Genomic DNA, 21,536 nt, shown 5'->3' with positions numbered 1-21,536 from the left:
TGATAAGGGCTACTAACTAGCCACCTCTGGCCTACTCTAACAACAATTTCACACTCTTCTACCTTAAAACGATTCCTCTTCCTTTCTGCCAGGAGCTCCAGGACCCACCTTTCTGAGTACAAAAAAATTAGGACGTTGGGTCAAACAGTGTTTATTGAATGTAAAGTAACCCCAGCCCCATGGGGTAGAAAATTCTAGGGAGAACAGAGAATAATACAGATTAAATACCCACCTGCACATTCACTCACTCACTCACACACACACACGCACACACACACACACACCACAGACATGCACACTCCAACAGTGACAGATTAAACACCTGCTCCCCCAAGTCCGAGCGGCAGCTGGTAGGGGGTGGTTCAGAGATGGGGCTCTAGGATGGATTCTAATAGCAGCAGCCTTGTCCTTCCCTGTCCCCCGTCCTCCCCCGGGGGTCAAAGGGAGCCGGGTGGGGTGCCTAGGAGGTGGGTGGCAACTCTTCCCCGCTCTGCCGCAGGCGCTTCTTGGCTCGGATCTCATTCATGGCCTCTTCGATGGAGCGCGTGTCCCTCTTGTTGGCCACGGGCACTGGGGGCAGGGGGAAGGATGGGAGAGCCTAGGAGCCCTGTGCCTCAGCCCCCTCCCCGCCCCCCACACCGTAGCGCTTCTCCCCGCCCTCCCCAGCCCAGCCCAGCCCAGCCCAGCCCAGCGGGGTCTCACCACAGCCATAGGTCTTGTTGGCCTGCAGCATGTGCGCTGCATCCTTGGCTGCTCCCTTGCCAATGAGGTGGCTGTACTTGTCCTTGTAGTCACTGGCGGGGTTCACCACCACGGGTCCCCGCTGAGCCGCCTCCTCCTCCTCCCGCTGGGCCAGCTCCTAGGGGTGCAGAGTGGAGCCCTGGTGCTCAGGGGCCGGACCCCAGACCTGGGCGGGAGGCTGCAGGCCTCTGGTGACCCAGGCACGGCTCACCTTCAGCCTCCGCTTCTCCTCAGCTTTCTGGGGATCCCATTCCTCCCCGCGGCGGTAGGAGTCCAGCTCTTCATCCGAGGGTGCAAACTCCTGGGGAGGAACGGAACAGAGGTTCAGAGGTCACAAACACATTTCATCTCCTTGGCCTCCCAGGGTGGGGCGGGCTGCGCAAGGAGGCGGGAGTGAGGAACCCAGGCCTTTCACCTTTTTGAAGATCATGACATAGCGACAGTCATCATCTTCCCCGAAGGAGAAGGAGGTCAGGCCGGCCACTTCCACCACGTCGTGTCTGCGAGAGGTGGCACAGGGGCAAGCGTCTGTTGGGGCCGCGGCCTCCTTTCCAGGAGCCCCTGTGGCCCTCTCGTGCCCCCCAAGAGACCCCACTTCCTGCCTCCCCACCCCGGTGACACTCACAGTATGCTCCTCTCTATCTTGTTCATTGGCTGAAACTTTTTCTTGATCTGCCCACTGTCCTGGATGAAATCTGACACCTCTTTCTCCATCTTGGGAGAGGGAAAGGGAAAGAGATGTGAGATGACGGCCCTGCCCCAGGAGCCCTGCCCCTTCCCCCGCCTCTGTGCCGCCGGCTTCCTTCCGGCCTTCACTTCAGACGCGTTCAGGACGGCGGGCCCCAGCCCTCCCATCCTCACTCCCCTCCGGCTGTTCTCACCCTTCTACGGAACTCCAGTTTCTGCTGTTTGTCTTGCTCCTGCAGTTTCTTCAGGCGGGCAGCCTGCTCTGGGGGTGAGAAATGGCAGCGTGAGGCCAGGCCTGGGAGCATTGGGGGGGGGGGGCAGACGCCTGATGTCCTGCGGGAGGGGTCAGGCTGGGAAGGCAGGATCACCATTGACTCGCCAAGCACTTACTGATGGTTACTATGCACCGGGTGCCGCGCGAGGCCCAGGTGCACCAAGATGACTAAGACACAGCTTTGCCCTTCAAGAGCTCCCAGCTGGGGCCAGCTCATGGCGCGGTGGGTGAGCTGCCACTTGTGACGCCAGCATCCAGTTATCGGAGTCACGGCTGCTCTGCTCCCGATTCGGCTCCCTACTAGTCTGCCTGGGAAGGCAGTGGAAGATGGCCCAAAGTACTAGGGCTCCTGCCATCCAAGTGGTAGACCCGGATGGAGCTCCTCGCTTCAGCCTGGCCCAGCCCTGACCACTGTGGCCATCTGAAGAATGAACCAGCAGATGGAAGATCTCTCTCTTTCTCCCTCTCCCTTTCAAATAAATAAATCTAAAAAATAAAAATAAGATCTCACAGTTTAGTGCGAGGGACAGATATTAGATTCATGCGTAACCTATTTCAGAACCCCACCAAAGAACATCTGACACCTGCAACATGGAATGAACTCTGAGGCATGGAGACGGAAGGCAAACAGATGAAGCCCTGGCCTCAAAGGCTTTCATCATCTCACTGTGTACGTAAGAAAGGAGGAACTACTTAACTTCCCGTATTTTCCAACACCCACCCCCTACTTCTGCAGACAGGACGAAGACGAGATGGCTAAGGTGACACCCTTCTCCTGGGGGGTGTAGGGGTCCTCCACGTCAGCAAAAAGGAGCTTCCCCCCTTGGGCCTCTTAACTCTCCTCCCACCCTCCACAGGGGCCTTGGCCTCTGCGGGAGGGGTATGTCCACTCCTCCCATCCTCCCCCAGGTGACTTCACTGCCTCCTGGGGCGCTGGCACAGGCCCCTCGGGTCCTTCCTCCACAGGACCTGCCTGCACCCGGCTGCACTGACCCACTTCCTGTTTTCCCAGTCACCCCGTGCCTCCTCACTTCTTCCTCTGGGCGCCAAGCACCTGCTAAGAACTAACCGGCACTTTGCGTCTGTCTCCCCTACCTGGAAGGCGGGGTCCCTGGTCATCTCCTGTCCCTTATCCTCTGTGCCCCAAGGCCTGCTCGCCTCTGACCTCGTGACTACCAGAGCAGCCCATCCCAGCCAGCGACTGGTCTCTAACTGGTTGTCAAGTCTTTTGTGCATCGGGAGAGGTGGCATTAGATTATGGTTAAGAACAAAGACGTGCCGGCCACACCTGGGTTTGTAACTCCGCCACTTCCTAGCCGTGTGACCTCTGGCAAGTGACTAAACTCTGACACGGGCACTGTCAGCTGCCTCCAGTCATCCCCACCTGAACGGTCACCTGAGCGCTCGTTTCCGGTACGCCCCTTCCTCCCTCAGAGCTTCCCCGAACTCCTATCTCCGCCTGCAACACGGCCCCCCGGAATCAACTATTCGGCTTTCCACTCCATGTAGACCAGATCAGGGCCCCCAAGTACGCTCCTATTTCGCTTTCAGGGCACGTATTAAGCTTCTGCGTGGTCACTTTCTCGAGGCGCGTCTCGGCCCCGACTGTGGGCGCCCTGAGGGCATCCCTAGCCGCCTAGCAGGCGTTCGGCGAAGAAGGCAGCAGCCAGGGATCCCTGTGAAGGCAGCCAGCCTGCCCTGGGTCCCCTTGGGGCTCGTGCACGGTCGCGCCAAGGCAGTCCTTCCGCCAGGTTCATTAGCCCGCCGAGAGGCCTCCACCGCCCGCCGGGCCGCCCAGCCGGAGCCCGCCAGGCAGAGAAGACTACGGCCGATCAGACCCGGCAGAGCAGTCCCACCCCCCAGTCGGCACCCTGGTCCGCCCGGGCAGCTAGGGAACCTAAAGCAACGGACGGGAGAAGCGCCGCAGGAGAGAGGTCCGGGGGGTGAAGAAGATACGGGGTTACAGCCAGCGGGAGGAGCAGGAAGGCAGGCGACCCAGCAGCCAGTGGGAGGTGCTGAGGGCGGGTCCAAAAGGGGCAGAGCCTTGAGTCTAGAAAGCCAATAGAAATAAAAGGATCGTGGTTGGGCGTGTCCTACATCCAATCGGAATACAGATGGAGGTGGGCGGGATGGGGACGCAGTCGAGTACAACATTCTCCAATCCAAAGAAGGGACGAGAGGGCGGAGGGGTTGGAGTCGCGCAACCAATCAGAGAACGCCATCAGCAGACAGGCGGGGCCATCTGCTAATTAGAAACAAGGACTGAAGAAGGCCTTCGCAGGGAAAAGAGGCGGGAGGCCGGAGCTAGACGTCAGACAGCCAATCATCGTCCGCTAAGAACAGTGGGCGGGTCGCAGCCCTTTTAGGGACTCTGAGGGTCTCCGAAGGGGCCTGTGAGGGGTCTTTTAGGGGTCAGCAAGCGGCGTTGTCTAAAGAGGGAAGAGTGCAGCCCTGCGAACCGGGCGAAGAAAGGCGGTTGTGAATGCGGGGGCCTCACCTCTGGCCTTGCGCCGAGTCTCCTGGTCTCCGAGGCTGGGTGGCTTCTCCATGGAGCTCAGGATGGAGCCCAGTAGGTCCGCCATCTTGGGAGTGACTGAGAAGGGGCGGTGCGTCTTAAAGGGGAAGGCGCAATGCCTTTAAGGCCGGAAACGCGTCGGCGGCGGAAAACCCGGCGCCCGCCCCGCCCCCCGTAGACAGACGCCGGAGGCTGGCTGGTGCAGCGATGTTTAATGGCAATTCGTAGAAACCAAGCCCATGCACAAGTAGAAAGTGCTCGTGGAGCCGGCAGGAGGCCCCCGCCGCGCAGCCCTCCCCGCGGCGCCTTAAATAGATTCTTCACTATACTCTGTATGTTACAGTATGTACAGGCCCCCTCCCCTCGGGGGCGGGGGCGGGACTCCGCCGCGCGTTCCTGGGTGCGCCCCCTCCCCTCCGGCCCCGGGCGGCCGGAGTCGGGGTGGTGGGGGGAGACGGGGGCCGCGGGGGGAAGGGCACGGACGCAGACATGCGGAGTCGGGGTCGGGGTCGGGGTCGGGGTCGGGGTGGTCGGGACCGGGGCTGGGATCGGGGCGCGCGCAGCCAGGGCGGAGGCGGGGGCCGAGGCGGATACATTCAGAGACGCGTCGAACAAATAAATAAGGCAAGTCGGGAGGGGGCCGAGTCGGGCGCAGGCAGGGGGGCGTGGAGGTCACAGCGGAGGATGCAGGCGTGTGGGGCGAGGTGGAGGCTGGAGGCCCACGGGGAGCTCCGGGAGCCGGGGAGCGGGCGAGGTGGAGGCTGGAGGCCCACGGGGGGTTCCGGGGCCGGTGGCCGAGAGGGGAGCGGGCGAGGTGGAGGCTGGAGGCCCACGGGGGGTTCCGGGGCCGGTGGCCGAGAGGGGAGCGGGCGAGGTGGAGGCTGGAGGCCCACGGGGGCTCCGGGGTCGGTGGCGGGGAGAGCTGCCGACGGGGGGTGGGGGGCTGCCCCGCTCTGGGAAGCCTCGTCCCCGCGGGGTGGTCAGGTGGCCAGTCCCGGCTGCGGAAGCCCTTCCAGCTCCTGGTTCTGCTTCAGTTCCCGCATCCTGCGGAAACACAAGGAGTCAGGGGTGCAGCGGGCCCGGGGAGGCGCAGGGCCGAACCCAGCGCGGGGCGGAGGGGCACCTGTGTCGGCAGCGCCGCAGGAACCTCATGATCTTCCGGGCTGCCTGGTCCTGCTTCTTGGTGAGGAAGGAGCCTCTGGGGGAGGGAGAGAAGAAATAAAGATGGGGACGCACAGAGCACGCGGGCAGCCCGCGCCCGGGCCCCCGGAGCCCGGCCGTACTTGCTGCGGGCAGGCAGGGCGCCCGCGGGCCGGTGGCGGTAGGAGCGGTAGTGCTGCTGGATGAGCACAGCCGCCCGGCGGCTCTGCTGAAAGCGCTTCTGCTCGTAGTAGCTGCGGAATTTGCTCTGGATCAGGATGGCGGCCTGGGTCATCTTCTTATAGAGCGCGAACTGCAGGGTGGGGAGGAGGGAGAGGGGCTGACTAGGAGAGAGGAGGCCAGGCCCCCGAGGACCACCCCCAGGTCAGGCTGATGCAAGTCTGGACAACCTCACACCCAGGCCTCAGGCCTGATACCTTAAGTGCAATCCAGGTCAGCTTGTGGAGAGAGAAGGGGAGTTAGGGCCCGGCAGCCTTCGCAGTGCTCTGGGCCGGGATGGTGTGTGAGGGGTGGCTGCCCACCAGCCTTGCCAGAGAAGGGTCTCACCTGCTTGTACTTGCGGTAACAGCGCTGGATCACAGCCGCTGCCACCTCCTGCTGCTCCTTCAGCCGCCGGCCCTGCGGGGAGGGAGGGAGGCTCAGCACCTCGCCGTCCACCTGGTGGACATCTGATCTGTGCAGCCTTCCTCACTGGGTGACTGACTGCTCTGTCCAAAGGCCCTGGAAGCCCACCATCTCCCTTCACCCAAGGCTGTGTGAGTCACTGTAAGGACCGTGGCCCCGACCTTGTACTTCCGGAAGGCCGTCTGGATGACTCTGGCTGCCTCGTACAGTTCCCGCTGCTCGTGATCCGACAGCGTCAGCAGAGCAAAGTCACTTTCCATCTTGCCACTGGTAGATGCCGAGAGAAATTCTGCCCAGGAGGGTGCTGGGGGGACAGCCAGGCGCCCTCGCTCGAAGGGCAGGTCACTGCAGGGAGCGGGAGAGGAAGGTCAGGGAGCTTCCAGAGCCCCTCTTCTCCCACCCAGGATGGCCGTGAAGCAGCAGCCATCAGCCAGTCAGTTCCCTTCTCACAGGCCCTGGGCCTCAGCCAAGATGGAGCGTTGGCTGTGGGAAGTCTGTTCCCTCCCCTTCATCCTCCCTTTGTAGAAGACTCCAGGGGCTCTGTCTGAACTGGTCACCTGGGAGGGGCTGAGCTGGGGAAGTGGTCCACGTTCTCCAGGTAGCTGGCCAGCCAGGACATGGTCTCGCTGAGCCCCACAGCCCCTGTCCGCTCCCGCATGGAGGCTCCCACGTCAGGCAGCCCCACGAAGTCCTCACGTTTAATCCGCTCTGGTGTGGCTTCAATGATCTGCTTGGCCAATGAGATCATGTCCACCTGGATGAAGGGACAGGCTGGATGAGCCCTGAGGGTCACTCACTGCCAGATGTTCTGTCCTGCCAAAGCTCTGAGTTCTGTTGGCTCCCCATCTGCCTGCTCCTCTCACCACCAGACGCTGAGGCCTCCGGGACTGTGCCTCTGTTGACCCTGTCCCTGGCCACTGTCCCAGACTCATTCATACATACTTACGGGGCTCCCACTTGGGGGTCCTGCTCTGAGAATCTAGGATAGGAAGGGCGTGTTCCAAATGGGGTTTTGGGAGCTGAGCAGGTGAAGAATTTGCTGCCCTTCCATGCCAGTCACCCAGTGCCCTACCTGGGCCTGCCCCCGGCCAGCTGACCAGCACCTTCTACGTCACAACCCCACCCCCTTCAGCTCTCCAAGAACCAGCCTAGTGCTTGCCAACCACATGACAGCCCGGTGACCGGCTCCTGCCAGGCCTTTGTTCCTGCAGCATTCCTCCTGGAGTTCTTTGTTTTGTACTTACACTGCTACCCAAATACCACTCCGTTAGCCTCTCAAAAGCAGGTGTGTCCCCAGATACTAGGAGAAAGGTACATGGCTACACGTGAGGGTTCACTTTTTCTTAGCCTGTACCATATGCACACCTCTGCCGCCCAGGTCACTGCCAGACACTTCTAACCACCCCTGTCACTCCACACATCTCCAAGCTGCCTCCCAAGGGCCTTATCCCTTCATGGACTGACCAGTTACCCCTATAACAGCTCTCCCTGAAGATATTCCCAGAATTTTTATACTCTTTGCTTATGACTTTTGAGTCAGAGTAAAAGGAGCTAAAACATAGGGTTGCCTGGCCTGTCCAAAATGAGAGGAAATGGCTTGTTCTTACCAAACCAAAGCCAGACTCTGATCCTGCTTCGTGAAACAATCTGCCTCCCCCACCCCGCTTCCAGCTCCCAGCTCCCACCACCACAAGCAGTACCGGGATCACATCCACAGCCCGAGTGCTGTCGGCGTCCTCTGGAGCAGCCCCGTCGTCTACAGCTGGCTGCAGGGCGGGAGGGGAGGCTGGAGGCCCTTTGGGGTTGGTGGCCTCGTAGTCCATGAGGAGCAGGGGGGCCTCTGGACCTCCAGAGGAGAGCTGGCCTGGGACCATCTCCACCATTGCAGTCTCAGAGGCTGGCAGAGGACTGCCATCGGGGGCACTAGAATAGGCTGACGTGACGGAGAACGTGCCATCCGACAGCTCCGAGGGTGAGGACACGCTGCTCAGACCTGTGAGGGGAGGGAAGTAGGTGAGGCAGGAGGAGCCAGCAGCCATCCCTCGTCTCCTACCTCCATCCGTGTCCTCACACTCTGTTCTCAGTTCCTGTTACCACCCCCCCATTCTGTCTCCCACTGTTGGACTTTGACCTGTTCTATCCTTGTACCCACATCCTCTCAGAAACACCAGGGGCAGCCCTCACCAGTGTCCGGGCTGGAGGAAGGTGGTGAGAGGGCGAGCGGGGGCTCAGCTGAGGCCTCCTGTCTCTGCAGTTCCTCAAGGCAGCGGGCCAGACGCACGTGACCACGGGAATGAGCCACGGCCAGTGGCAGACGGCCCAGAGAATCGGGAATGCTCAGTGCTTGTCGGTTCCACCGGAAAAGGAGCACAGCAGCTTCCAGGTGTCCCAGGGCGCAGGCCCACATCTGAGGAGCGAGGCAGGACGGGAGAAGGGGGCATTGAGGCTGACCAGGTCTTCAGACCCTGGCCCTCCCCACTCTCCCCTCACCTCCCTCAAAATGTCTTCCCCTTGCAGTACTGTGCCCCTTGCCCACTGCCTGTAGGCGCCCAGCAACCTCACCAGAGGGGTGCAGGAGAAATGATCCACGTTGAGCGGGTCAACCTCTTGCTCTAAGTCCAAGCTTCCAGTCTCCACACTCCTAGGGGGTTTGGGAGGGGGGCAGCAGAGCCCGGTCAGGGAGACAGAGTGGGAGCATTGAAAGAGCAGGGACCTGGAGGCAAGTGTCTAGAAGCCCCAACACCATGGGACGAGGCAGTCAGAGACTCGGGAAGCCCAAGTGTTCAGTGGGTCAGGATATTAAAATTCCCCAAATCGCCAGTCCTCTCCCAGTCCCTCCCCCTCATGGCGATGACACCAGCTCCCCTGTGGCAGGGTTGGGGGTGTCCTCCATCCCAGTGACTGTCCTACCCCCTCCCTGCTGCCCTTGCTCACCGCCACTGGCTCAGGGTCTCGATGAGGCGGGCGTAGCCCTGGGCAGCAGCCAAGTGCAGAAGGCTCATGCCCCGGAAGGGGCTCCCGTGGGCCAGGCGTTCAGGGCCCCTCCAAGTGGAGCGTGGGATCATGCTCTCCACCAAGACCACCACTCGTGCCTCGAACCCGGGCCCTTGGCCTTCATCCTGTGGTATACACACCCTTAGGCATACACCTGGGCATCTGGTTCCTGGGCTTGGGATGGCCTTGGCCACCCTACATCTGTCCTCCCAGCTTCTTGTTCTTGTCACACTTCTCTAGGTTCCCACCACCCAGACCTCTGGCAGCCCACCAGTTGCCCCAGTTCCATTCCTGGGTGGCCTGTGTGTCCCCCACTCCTCCAGCCAGCCTGGCAGCCAGGCCTCACACACCCTTGCCCACGGCTCAGATTACTGCCACGGCCACATGTGGCTCGTCCCCCTCAGGAGCCAGCGTCTTTTCACAGCCTTTCCCTACCTCTCTTCCTCCAGAGACTCAGGACCCATGCAGCTCTGAGCCCCAACTTTCCTGACCCCTTCCCCCACCCTCCCCTTTACCTCCACCCCTCTTCAGACCAGAAATAGTCTGAAGCCTGTCATGCCAAGAGGGTGCCCAGAATAGCCACTCTTGCCACGGGGTGGGGGTGGGAGCAGGATGACATCAGGGAGAGGGAGGAGGCCCGGCTGGGGACGGCTGTGAGAAGAGGAGAGTTGTCCACTAGAGCTGTTGGGTTTAGGCGGCCCTCCTGGGTCTCCCCGCACAGACCACCTCCCTCCCCATGGAATACCTGGATGGGAGGGGCCTCAGGACCCTGGCAAGGCACCTGCCCGGCTGCTGCGATCTCTGCCATCCGCTTCTCCATCTGCTCCAGCCGCTCCAGGATGGACATCCGGAACTGGTTGTCTGAGGGGGCACGGGTATGGAAGGCTGAGCGGGTGGGGCCTGGGTGATGCCCTGAACACCAAGACTGGACCTGTCCCAGGAGCTTGGAGGTGAGGATGCAGAATCATGTTCTGCCCTCCCTGCCCAAATGACTGCCCCTTTACTTGCTCACCTAAACTAAGCCCGCCAGGACTCATCCTTAAACCAGGCTGCTAATAGGACCCATGGATGTAGAGCCAGGATCCAGAACCAAAGCTGTTTCCTTCAAGACACAGATGGTGGGCATTCCCCCAAAGTCCACTCAGACCCCTACCACCCCAAATCACTTCCCTCATGCCTGCCCCCTGTGCTGGCCTTCTCCTGGGTGAAATGTTCCCACAGTTCTTGCCCTAGACGCTACCTTCGTCACCCATGCTGGGGCTGAAGGGCTCCAGGGTCCCTCCTCTTTGTTAACCACTGCCCAAAAGAGCTCAGGGATGGTGGTTTGAAAAGCACCACCCCCTCCTCCCGGCCCCCAGCAGCTGTCCACAAAGAGGATGGCAGGGGAGGGAAGGTGACAGAGATGGATAGCCATGTCCATTCCTCCTCCTCCCCTCAACTCCAAACACACACGCACACACACCCCGAGCTATATTCGGCCCCTCCCAAGATCAAACAGGGATAAGGAGGGGAGGCAGGAGGGCACCGGGGATGGGAAACAAGCACAGAGACACTGGATAGAAAAGGGTGACGGTGCGGAGGTGACAGTAGGGGAGGGAGTTGAGAATGATGAGCAGAAACCAAGGTATGACAGGGAAAGGAGAGAGGACACCAAGATAAAGTGGAGGAGACCAGCTAAAGGATGAAGGTGAGCCGGGGGAATAACAACAGGCAAGGAGAGGGCGAGGTGAGACACTGGCTCGTGAAGAGATGAGGAAGGGGGAGGCCCACAGGAGAGACAGGAAATAAGGCACTGAACAGTCACAGAGCACACGAGAGTAGACGGAGATGCCTGGCGACACCCCGAGGCCAGCAGGCTGCAGTGGTCAGAGACCACAGGCAGCTCCAAGAGCGAAGCAAGGAGGGCCCAGAGCCCTCGGAGAGAAAGAGTAGGGATGGAAGGAAACAGAGGCCGACCAAGAGGGATGACAGCAGAACTGAGAAACCAGACACCTGGGAGAAAAAGCGTGAAGCAAGGCCCAAGACAGCAGCAGGTGCAGACAGTTCTCCAAGTCACAGGAGAGATCACCCAGACTCAAAATGAATACACTACATTCACACACATCCGTGTCCGTGTGTGCATCTGTGTAACACTGGACATCACAACATCACTTCATCAAAATGGCTACTGCTCAATAGTAACACGAAACTTTCCTTTTCTACTTGGTGTTTCTCTAACTTCCAAAGTTTCCATGATGAACATCTGTCTTTATCATCAGGGAAAGAAACAACACATGTCAATGTGCATGTGTGTGTGTTCATATCTGGGCAGGCACAGTAGCTCTAGACCCTGTTCCTGCACTGGCCTCCTGACCTTCCTTGTCTAGATTCCATAGAACTGAGATAAAGAGGGATCTAAGATACACAAGGAAGAGAAGGTGAGGGAGTTGAAAACGCAGCGGTGAAGTGGAGGCTACGCGGTAGCCATGTGCGCCCTGAGGGATCTGGGAGCATGTCATACTCAAAGGTTGTGGGGCCTGACACTTGGGGTCAGAGGGCTAGATACTCACCATCCAGGGACAACCAGTCAAGCTGAGTACTGGGCAGAGATAGGAACCGGCGGGCGCGATATTCAAAGAGCACAGAAGCAGAAAGGGGTCCTTCACGCCCTGCCACCTGCAAAGACACCAGCCCTACCTCATGGGCTGGGGAGGGCAGGATCAGCGAGAGGACCTCTCTTTCCCTGGCTCTTTCTCTGACCACCTGTGTCAGAAGCACAGTCACTCCATATTGGTCTCCCCCACTCCCCTGCTGTGGGCCAAGAGGTCGCTGGCTTCAGAGGTCTGGGCACTAACTGCAAAGGGGGTCCATTCCTTCAGGAACTTCATGCCTTCTATGGGCCAGAGACCCCACTGGATTCTAGCCCTGTCAAGAATGTTACTCAGCGGGGCTGGCACTGTGGCATAGCAGGTGGGGCTGCCGCCTGCAGTGCTGGCGTCCCATATGGGCAATGGTTCGAGACCCGGCTGCTCCACTTCTGATCCAGCTCTCTGCTATGGCCTGGGAAAGCACTGGAGGATGGCCCAGGTCCTTGGGCCCCTACACCTGCATGGGAGACCTGGAGGAGGCTTCTGGCTCCTGGCTCCAGATCAGTGCAGCTCTGGCCATTGTGGCCAATTAGGGTGTGAACCAGCAGGTGGAAGACCTCTATCTTTCTGCCTCTCCTCTGTGTAACTCTGACTTTCAAATAAACAAATAAATCTTAAAAAAAAAAAAAAAAAAAAGAATGTTACTCAGCCACAAGGTTTGCAAGCTGAGGGTCAAGAGACACCTATGGGCTGGCACTGTAGCACAGCAGGTTAAAGCATGGGCCTGTAGTGCCAGCATCCCATATGGGGACCGGTTTGAGTCCTGCCTGCTCCACTTCTGATCCAGCTCCCTGCTAACGCGATTGGGAAAGCAGTGGAGGATGGCTCAAGTGTTTGGGCCCCTGCACCCACGTGGGAGACCTGGAAGAAGCTCCTGGCTCCTGGCTTGGCCTAGCCCAGGTCTGGTCATTGCAGCCATTTGGGGAGTAAACCAGTGGATGGAAAACTTCTCTCTCTGTCTCTACCTCTCTCTGTAATGCTGCCCTTCAAATAAATAAAAATAAATCTGAGAGAGAGAGAGAGAGAGAGAGAACTAAATGTATGGACAGTTTGATGGTGAATAAATTTTTTGATCAGAGTCTAGAGGTCATGACCCACTACTAAGATGACAGTGGGGGCCAGCACAGTGGTGTAGTAGGCTAAGTCTCCACCTGCAGTGCCAGAATCCCATATGGGTGCTGGTTCGAATCCCAGCTGCTCCTCTTCTGATCCAGCTCTCTGCTAGGGTCTGAGAAAGCAGTAAAAGATGACCCAAGTGCTTTGGCCCTTGCAACTGCGTAGGAGACTCAAAAGAAGCTCCCGGCTCCTGCCTTTGGATTAGCTCAGCTACGGCTGTTGCGGCCATGTGGGGAATAAACCAGCAGATAGACAGACAGACAGAAAAGTCTTCTCTCTCTCTCTCCTTTTCTCTGTAACTCTGCCTTTCAAGTAAATAAATAAAATCTTAAAAAAAAAAAAAAAAGACGAAAGGGGAGCTGGCTGTCCAGGGAGAGCTGTGTCCAAGGGTCTCGATGTCTGTGGCTCTAAGGATGGAACCAGGCTCTGCTCCCATGACTAACGGCTGAGACTTGTTCTCACACCCAGCTTCATTCGTCTCCTCTCCTTTCCTACCATATATGGGTGGACGGGGCTGCCTTGACTGGGGAAGAGTAGTCTCACAGTAAAGACATCCACCTCTCTCTCCCGTGGTCCTTGGGGCCCCCATGGTAAGGCCGACTGTTGAAAGCAGGGTAAGAGGCAGGGTAAAGGCAGAAGGGTGGAGATGGGTGTAGACCAATGCTGTCCAACGGAAGTTTACACAGTGACAGAACTGTCCTAGAACTGCACTATCCAACAGGCTGTGCTGGCCACATGTGCTTTTTGAGCACTTAAATGTGGTCAGTATGACCTGGGAACTGAGTTTTACATTTTATTTAACTTCGCACAAATAGAAACATGTGGTTCAAGGCTACCATATTGGGCATCATAGGTCTAGGGGCAAATGTCCTTCAGAACCAAGACTGGTCAGAGGAGACCTACATCTCCCCCTTGTCATTCTCCCCAGACTGGAATAGCCACACAGCCTAGACAGACATTGGTCAAAGCCCTGACCTACAGGAGAGGTGGCCGAAGACCCAACAGAGGAAGAGAATTATCTAAGGTCGCCAGTTCTGGGACCAGGGCCCAGATCTTCCGACATCCAAGCCCAGGCTCCTCTACCTGCTGGGGGATGCCAGCCTCAGGACTGGGAGAGGTCCTTGTGCTCTCAGAACAACCATTCAGCTCCCAGTGCTGCCTGGGAGCCTGGAAACCCTGATCTGCCTTAACTGTCCACACACAGTCCCTTCCCCTGCCACTCCCAATCTCCATACCAGGACAGTAGCAGCGTAAGACACCAGGCTGGACAAGGGAAGCCGGCACGGCGATGTGGTCGAAGACACAGGAGTAATGCTCGGCGGCCTCTGTCCAAGGACCTGTGATGAGCACCTTGACCCCACCCTGCAGAGAGAAGGCAGAGAGCCACGTGACGGGGTTGGGTGTGCTTCCACTCATCCATTCAGTCATCTGCTCAAACCCTAACAAAGCATCTATCTACTTACATGTCAGGCCCTGTGCTAGAGTCAGGGGGGCACAGGGATGGATCAAGACCCTGTGAGGTGATACCAACTCATCTCCCTCCTCCCCAACCTCCCAGCCCAGTGCTAACCTGGTTCTACCAGAATCTTCTGAATCTGCCAGAAATGGGGAACTCAGGGAGTCTCCCCCAAGGCCATCAGGAGGAAGCCCTGCCCTTGGGCTGATTCACCCACTCTACTTCCTCCTTCCCCTCTCAGAGGAGGCGCAGAACAGAGCTTTACTGCTGGTCACTGTCTCGGGGCTACCCAAGGTCCGCCATCACATCCCTGCAGGGCTCTCTCTTCTCCAGGTTGAACAGCCCCAGGCCTCTCCCCCTGAAAAGTCACTAAGGGAATGAGGCCCCTGGGGAGACACAGAACCACATTAGCTAACTGAAGTTAGTTCCTGTGAGGACACAGGAACAGGGAAGCAGCTATGCTCTATGAAAAAACAGAGCCTGGTGGGGCCGGCACTGTGGGTAGTAGTTAAGCCTCCACGTGTGGTGCCTGCATCCCATATGGGTGCTGGTTCGTGTCCCAGCTGCTCCTCTTCCCATCCAGCACTCTGCTATGGCCTGCGAAAGCAGTAGAAGATGGCCTAAGTGCTTGGTCCCCTGCACCCACGTGGGAGACCCAGAAGAAGCTCGTGGCTCTGGACTGGCGCAGCTCCGGCTAGTACAGCCATTTGGGGAGTAACCAGTGGATGGAAGACCTGTCTCTCTGTCTTTCAATCTGTCTGTAACTCTGCCTCTCGAATAAATAACTAAAATATTTTTTAAAATAAGTTAAAAAAAGAAAAATAGAGCCTGGAAAGAGAACTAAGAAGCCAGGGAAACTAGGCCATAGTCTAAGAGCTGGGAGGTCTCACAGTTTGCTTTGGGGAGTCTGAAAACAGGGCAGAGGAACAAGAGAGAAGACAAGCCCGAGGCTCACCTCTGGGTAGGACCACTCTGGGGAGAAGTCCGTGATGGTGCTGAGTGCAGGCGAGAGCTGGGGGTTTGGGGCAGGGACGCTTGGAGCTTCATCGCTGATGAGTTCTCCCATAAGGTCTGGGAATGACGAAAGACCGAAGGGCTCCAGTTCGCTGGCTGTGCCAGGTCCTCCAAACAAGGCCTCCCCTCTTGCTCCCCTGCCTGCTGGCTCCAAAGGGGCAGGTGAGGGGGGGGACGAAGGAGGAGGTGAAGGTATAGGTGGGGCAGGCCCCTGGCCCTTGAGCTCTTCTCCACTGTCATCATCTTGGATGAAGAAGCAGTTTCCTCTTCTTCCACCTGCTCCTGACTGTGGAGGGGGACCCCGAGCAGCTGCCTGGGGCTCCAGGGCAGCAGCAGGCTCTAGGGCAGGACAAGGGGTATGGGCGGCCTCTGCCTCTGGGAAGTCTGGGCTCACTCCTTGCCCCCCTCCATATGTCTGGCCCCTCTGGGGGCTGTTTAGAAAACGATCAGGGTCAAAGGCAGGGCTGGGAGGAGCCGGTGGGGCAGAAGGCTCAGAGCCCACGACCACAGCCAAGCTCATGGGAGGCCTAGGATCAGCCTGGGGAGCCAAGTGCCTGGTGGGCGTCAAGCCCCCAGCACGCTGCTCCAGTCCCGTCAGGAGGAGGATGGCAGTGCCTCCTCTCGATGAACCCCCTCGAGAGGTGGGAGGGCTGGGTCTGACTTCTAGGGGTTCAGCAAAGCCTGAAGAAGAGGAGGAAGTGGAAGAGGAGGAGGAGGAGGATGGGGAGGTGTGTGCCTTGGGGAGCTCTGGGGGAAGTGGAGCTATCAGGGGAGGAGGCTCAGGAGGGTGAGGGTGGGGGATAGAGGTCAGGGTTAAAGCTCGGGGCTCCACTTTGGGAGAGATGATGCGGTGTTTCGTGCTGCTGCATTTGTGGGTAAGGCTCCCAGAACCTGGAGTGGAGAGGGATAGAGAGGAGAGAAGGGGTTAAGAACCGTGCTTCTCCAGACTTCCTTTCCCAGAAGCCTTTACAAAGTTATGTCTTGGGACCTTCCTGTAAGCCAGAGGTGTAGTACTGATTGTGGCCACTGGGAGGCATCAGAAATGCCTTCCACCAACCACCCTACTTCCCCTCAAAACAGGACTGGAGGACAGGACTGGAGGAACAGTGCAGGGGAGGGCTGCGGGGAGGCGCTGAGAGCAATAGGCAAATGCACAGAAAAAGGACAAAGGAACAGAACCAAGAGGGTACCAACAGAACAGACTACAGCTGCTTTTAATTGATGGTGCAGGGACAGGTATGGTTAAAGGTCAGAAAGCACAGATGTAGACTGACGGGAGCTGGGGCCAGTGTGTGCCCAAACGGGAAGGCCTCTGTTCATCTGGCCTTTCTGGGTCATGCAAAGGACTTGAAAATCAGCATGCAAATTCCAGCCAGGCAGATCAAGACAGATATCCCCTGGTTGGAGAAAGCGCAGTGTATCTAGACAGCAAGAGGGCTTCAGGGTCAGGGGGTAACTCACCAAGGCCCCCACTGCAGAGACAGGCATGGGTTCGGGGTGCAGGCTTGGCTGGGTGGGTATCCAAGATCTGCTGCACCAGCTGTTCCACAGAGAACTCATCTGTTCCATTCCCACAGCTCCACTTGATGCCATGGACTGGAGGAGAGTCAGAGGGAGTTGCTGTGGGACTCCCACAAAACAGCCCCCAAAACCTTGAAGTCTCCTTCAAGCACCTAACTTGCTCCAAGACCTCTGGTCAAGCAAACAGGCCAGCAGCCTCAAGACTGCTCAGATGGGGCCAGTGTTGTGGCACAGTGGGTTAAGATGAACCTCTGACACCAGTATCCCAGATGAGCTCCAATTCGAGTCCCAGCTGCTCCACTTTCAATCTAACTCTCTGCTAATGCTCCTGGGAAGGCAGCAGAAGATGCAAGTACCTGGACCCCTGCCACCCACAGAGGAGACCCGGATGAAGTCCCAGGCTCCTAGCTTCAGCCTGGCCCAGTCCCAGTTGTTGTGGCCATTTGGGGAGTGAACCAGAGGATGGAGGATCTCTCTTTGTCTCTCCCTCTCTCTCTGTAACTCTGCCTTTCTAACAAATAAATAAATAAATAAATCTTAAAAAAAAAAAAAAAAAAAAAACGCTCAAGCACTTTCCCCTTGGAGCTCTATCCTGGCCTTGCCGCCTTACACATGGGCTTCAGCTGTCCCAACAGCTCCTCCCGGGACCACTTCAGCCACTCTCGCCGGTCGCTGCTGATGGAACAAAAGATGGGGCTGCAGCCCTTTCCACAATCCTCCAGGGCTGGGACGTTCAGGTAGTGCACAAGGACGATGTCGGGGTTCTGGGAGGGCAAGGGAACACACAGCCATGGGGTTCTGGAGGCCACAGGCTCAGCTTCCTAGACCTTACTTTCTTCCTGGGTACCCCCCAGCCTGCCGCCCCCAATTTCAGGCTCTCTCCATCCCTCTCCCCAGAGCCTTTCCCTGCTGGGAACCTAATCATCCTTCCACTTCACCCTTTCAGACCCCAAGTCCCTGAGAGAGTCAGGCAGAGTCCTTACCTGGAGCAGCCAGTAGCAGCGCCGATGGAATGTGGGGACGATGGAAGAGTGAACGTAGCAGCCATAGAGACACTGCCAGGAGACAGGCTGGGGTGGGGGGAGGGCTAGTCTGCTCCCCAACTCTTCCTCTGTTCAGTCCCTTTGCAGGAATCCCAATCGTTCCACCAGTTCCTCTTCAACCTCCTCCCCACCCCCACAGAATCCCCACCCCTTTCAGATCCCAGCTGCCAGAGAATGGGGAACAGTGGGGCCGGGCCCACCGTTTGGGTCCGGGATTTGAGAAATGGGACTATCTAGAAGCCCGAGGGCAGAGAAGAATGCATCTGAGATGAGAGGCAATGATTTGGGGTGGAGAAACCCATGCTTAGAGCATTATTGCTTGGACCCTAAAGGAAATGCAAGAGAAGCGAGGGGGCTGGGCCTCCAAGACCAGGACGGCAGGGTCAGGAGGGAGAATGGGAAGCAGAGAATGGGCTGAGTGAGTGAGAAGGGAAGAGTGAGTGGGAGGCAGCGAGGCAGGGCCAGGTCCAGCCGAGGGTGGAGGGGCGGGAAGGGCGAGGGGCTGGATGCCCGGCTCTTACCTCCATGCCCTGGACCTTGAGCTTCATGTGGTCCTCGCGTGTGGTCTTGCCATCCTTCCGCTTCTTCCACAGGTAACCATCCTTCCGGTACTTCACCTTCTTGCGGTTGTACAGGATGATGGAGCCGTTCTGAGGCCTGAGGAGGGCAGGGGGGGCCTCTGGTTCTGTGAACAGAGACCAGGGCCCCGCCCCGCCTCACCTTGGGGCGCTGCCTCACCTTGTCTTTGGGGCACAGGACAGCCACTCATCGTGCTTCTCAAAGGTGATCAGGTAGGATGCAATCTCCTGCAGGAGAGGAGGCACTCAGGCGCGCAGCCCTTCTCCTGGTCACCCCTCAGGGCCTTACTCTGCTGAGGCTGTGTCCTGAATGTCCTGAACCCGGCGAGGCCGCTGCTTCCCCAGGAGTCTCAGGTCCCACCTCAGACAAAATTGAACCTTCTCTCCTACGCTTCTCTTGAGTGGAGCCTCTCTCTTGGGGCCAGGTCCAAGTTGCTCTTCGTCTCCTCCCCAGCCCCCATTTTACACACTGTGTATTATTTTACTCTCCCCCCATCCCAAGTTTGTGCCCCTTCAATGGTTTCACACTGCTAGGAATTCAAGACTTTTTTTCTCAAAAAGGGATCAAACAATCTTTCTGTTTATCCATATTGCATGTAGCATTCCTGCCAGGTGGGGGCCGCTGGCTGCTCCCCTCACAGTCACTTCTGGCCTGTTTGTGGCCTACAAGCCTTTAGGGCCACAGGCACACCTCCTGTGTCTGGAAATCCTGGCCCTGTAAGCCACACCCCTTCCCAGAAGCTCCAGAGACCCGAGGAGCACCCTGGCCCCTCTGCTGGAGGCTCTACGGCACTTAGCAGTCTCATCCACACACACCCTCTTTTACAGCCAGTTCTAACAGAAGCCAATGATTATCGACCACCGACTACATCCAAAGCACTGAGCAGTTTAATACAAGGACTGTGCTCTCCAGAAACAGCCAGTAAAAAGCAAGGGCTCTGGAGCGTTAGATAAACTTCAGCACATGAGGGAAATCAGTTTCCTCACAACAACGTGAGAGGAGTAACAGTGCCTGCTCTGTAGCATCTGCAAAGAACTAAAGGAGATCCATGCAGGTCAAGCGCTCACTTGGCACAGTGCCTGGTATGGAAGAAAGACTGTCGAGGCCGTAGCTGTGGTTTTTACCCACGCTGGACACGGCAAGGAGAAGTGGGCTCCCACAGGTTCCCTGCCTTTGGGGCTCTCCCATGTCTCCTGAGAGCCTAGAACAGTCCTCTGGACCCGGGAAGACCCCCACTCGCCCTCCTCCCGCCCCCCAGGCCTTGCTGGACCCGCCTTCCCCAGGCTCCCGAGAAACCTCGTTTGTATTCCACCGTAGCCGCTCTGGAGGCAGCAGCGGGCAGCGAGGAAGACACTCCAGCAGCTTCTTGGGGAGAAAGATCTTCAGGTGGCGGCTGTTCTCTGAGGGAGTTGGAAGGGAGGGCTTCGTAAGCCAGCCCGGCGTCCCTGTGAGGGTCGGCCCAGAGTGTGGGGGAAACAGAAACCAAGGAGAGCAGGGATCCCCAGTGCAGGGACAACAGGGGGCTGTGAACTCACCGGCAACCTCGGTGGTGTCCTTGGTATTCATGGTGAGGGCTCCAGGGGGCAAGGTCACCCCCGGCCTGAGGGGCCGGGGGGAGGGGGAGTCTGTGCTGGGAAGGGAGAGAACAGGTCATGGCAGAAGCCTCTACATCATTAATCCAGGGTGAAGAGCATGAGGCGGGGTGGGGTGGAGTGCAGAACTAGGTCGTGACACCAGGGAAAGATGAGGGAGAGAGAGGAAGGGTCGTGACTATGTGACAGCCATACGTGTGCGGGGAACGGAGGTGAACCAATGTGAGTAGGAGACAGGACAGAATGGCCTGACCAGGAAAAACTGGGGAGGGTGGGGGAAGGGAGAAGGCTGCCGGGGCTGGGGTCTCAGAGGCCCTACAGCTAGGGCTCTTGCAGCCACTGGGGCTGCTGTGGGGTCAGGCCCTGGGAGGAGGGACTCCGGGCACCAGGTCCTTGGAGGATGGTTTGGCCAGAGAGCCTGGATGCTGGGGGAAGGGCAGGAGATTGGAGACAGTGGAGAGCTAGGCCTTAGAAGACACGCCCTGAGTTCCTTCTCTATTTGATTTTTCCAAGGGGAAGGGCAGATCTGATAACCGGTACCAAGCTACTCTCCCTCCCCCAGATTGGTCAGGCCCTGGTAGGATCTGGGTTAGACACCCACAGCTTAGCTTCCGGCTCTCAGGATGACCGCCTGCCCCAAGGCTGACAGTCCTCTCCACACTCCCCCTACCCAAGACCCCTTTTCCCCAAACGCCTCTGCCTCCCCGGGGCCTCCGGGCCTACTCCTTCCCCATCTACGCTCTGGCTCCAGCCTGAGCCCCCGCCCTCCTCGGGGAACAGATGGGAGCCGGAGGAGGCTCTAGGCGCGGGCTCGCCAGGTGTCCGGGATGCAGAGGGGGAGGAGGCCCGGCCGAGCTCGAGCTCGGCTGTGTGCAGCGAAGCTGGGGTTGGGGCAAGGACTCCGCCCCGGGGCGCAGGTGCGCAGTCCCGACTGGGCAGCCTGCCAGGGTGCGGAGCCGGAGCGGGTCCTGGGTGTGGGTCCGCGGGCGGCGCTGGACCCTGACACCCGGAGCAATGGGCGGCCCCCTACGGCGGGGTGGAGGTCTCCGGGGAACCTCAGAGGTGAGAGGGTCTCCCCGCATAGAGGATGTTCAAGGGAAGCCGCGGAACAGAGTCCGCGGGCGCGCTGGGAGTCGGGTGCGGGGTCCCCGGGACGGTCCCCGGCACGCGCAGGTCCGCCGTGGGGCCCTGCGGCGAGCGGCGCCCCCTGGCGCGGGGGAGGAGGACGGAAGCGGGGAGCGGGGGTGAGCCGGGAGGAGGGACGGTGGTCCCCGGCGCGGCGCTGCACGTCGGGAACGGGTGGAGCTGCGCCCCCTGGCGCGGGGGCGGAGAGGCGGGCGAGAAGCCCTGGCTCTTACCTCCCGGGGTCCCGCGGGTGACGGCGGCAGCGGCCATTCTACCCCTCACCGACCCCCCCCAGCGCCGGCTGACAGCGGCGTCCGACGTCACTGCGCACGGGGCGGAGCCTCCCAATTAAGGGGATGGGGGTCGGGAAGGGAACCTGGGGATCAGCACACGTGGGGTTCTGGGTGGGGCGCTGGGCGGAGGGACCCGGCTTCCCGGGCCCGCAGCCAGGCCGAGGGGACAGATCG

At 59.0% G+C, this 21,536-nt stretch overlaps 2 protein-coding genes across 16 annotated transcripts; both read right to left on the bottom strand.

The window, feature by feature from the left end:
- Positions 1-135: 135 nt before the first annotated feature.
- On the bottom strand, positions 136-4,440 carry SPAG7 (sperm associated antigen 7). The gene is made up of 7 exons (XM_002718833.5): positions 4,200-4,440; positions 1,623-1,690; positions 1,367-1,455; positions 1,157-1,241; positions 953-1,042; positions 703-859; positions 136-570 (listed from the first exon to the last, which is right to left on the bottom strand). The coding sequence occupies exons 1-7, from the start codon at positions 4,282-4,284 to the stop codon at positions 461-463; spliced, it is 684 nt and encodes a 227-aa protein (XP_002718879.1). The 5' UTR covers positions 4,285-4,440; the 3' UTR covers positions 136-460.
- On the bottom strand, positions 4,415-21,428 carry CAMTA2 (calmodulin binding transcription activator 2). Of its 15 annotated transcripts, none has more exons than XM_008270835.4 (23): positions 21,303-21,428; positions 19,888-19,982; positions 19,649-19,797; positions 18,512-18,579; positions 18,295-18,430; positions 17,714-17,800; positions 17,341-17,494; positions 16,671-16,805; positions 15,151-16,100; positions 13,975-14,101; positions 11,546-11,680; positions 9,742-9,857; positions 8,937-9,121; positions 8,565-8,643; positions 8,187-8,409; positions 7,703-7,995; positions 6,560-6,756; positions 6,164-6,347; positions 5,925-5,996; positions 5,795-5,815; positions 5,501-5,670; positions 5,341-5,415; positions 4,415-5,261 (listed from the first exon to the last, which is right to left on the bottom strand). In XM_008270835.4, exons 2-23 carry the CDS (start codon positions 19,916-19,918, stop codon positions 5,198-5,200), a joined length of 3,651 nt encoding a protein of 1,216 aa, XP_008269057.1. In that variant the 5' UTR covers positions 19,919-19,982; positions 21,303-21,428; the 3' UTR covers positions 4,415-5,197. The 15 variants fall into 15 exon arrangements, with proteins under 15 accessions (XP_008269057.1, XP_008269058.1, XP_008269061.1 ...); XM_008270836.4 differs by having other exon boundaries at positions 17,714-17,785; XM_008270839.4 differs by having other exon boundaries at positions 19,649-19,752.
- Between the last annotated feature and the right edge of the window lie 108 nt (positions 21,429-21,536).

This window comes from Oryctolagus cuniculus, chromosome 17 (genome assembly GCF_964237555.1).
Source record: "Oryctolagus cuniculus chromosome 17, mOryCun1.1, whole genome shotgun sequence".
Classification (NCBI taxonomy): domain Eukaryota; kingdom Metazoa; phylum Chordata; class Mammalia; order Lagomorpha; family Leporidae; genus Oryctolagus; species Oryctolagus cuniculus.
The sequence above is the reverse complement of the archived record's forward strand: the minus strand, read 5'-3'. Positions and strand labels throughout refer to the sequence as shown.

What these genes read in the sequence shown, in the direction of transcription:
- SPAG7 (XM_002718833.5), bottom strand. Translation starts at nt 4,284, where the DNA reads ATGGCGGACCTACTGGGCTCCATCCTGAGCTCCATGGAGAAGCCACCC. An exon ending in ATGTCATGATCTTCAAAAAG is followed by an intron (nt 1,043 to 1,156) that starts GTGAAAGGCCTG and finishes GTTCCTCCCCAG; the next exon opens with GAGTTTGCACCCTCGGATGA. An exon ending in CAACAAGACCTATGGCTGTG is followed by an intron (nt 571 to 702) that starts GTGAGACCCCGC and finishes CCCTGCCCCCAG; the next exon opens with TGCCCGTGGCCAACAAGAGG.
- CAMTA2 (XM_070061275.1), bottom strand. Translation starts at nt 19,918, where the DNA reads ATGAATACCAAGGACACCACCGAGGTTGCCG. An exon ending in TACGGTGGAATACAAACGAG is followed by an intron (nt 18,580 to 19,648) that starts GTTTCTCGGGAG and finishes CCTCTCCTGCAG; the next exon opens with GAGATTGCATCCTACCTGAT. An exon ending in CTGAGGCCCCTCCCATCCAG is followed by an intron (nt 9,122 to 9,741) that starts GTATTCCATGGG and finishes TGTATACCACAG; the next exon opens with GATGAAGGCCAAGGGCCCGG.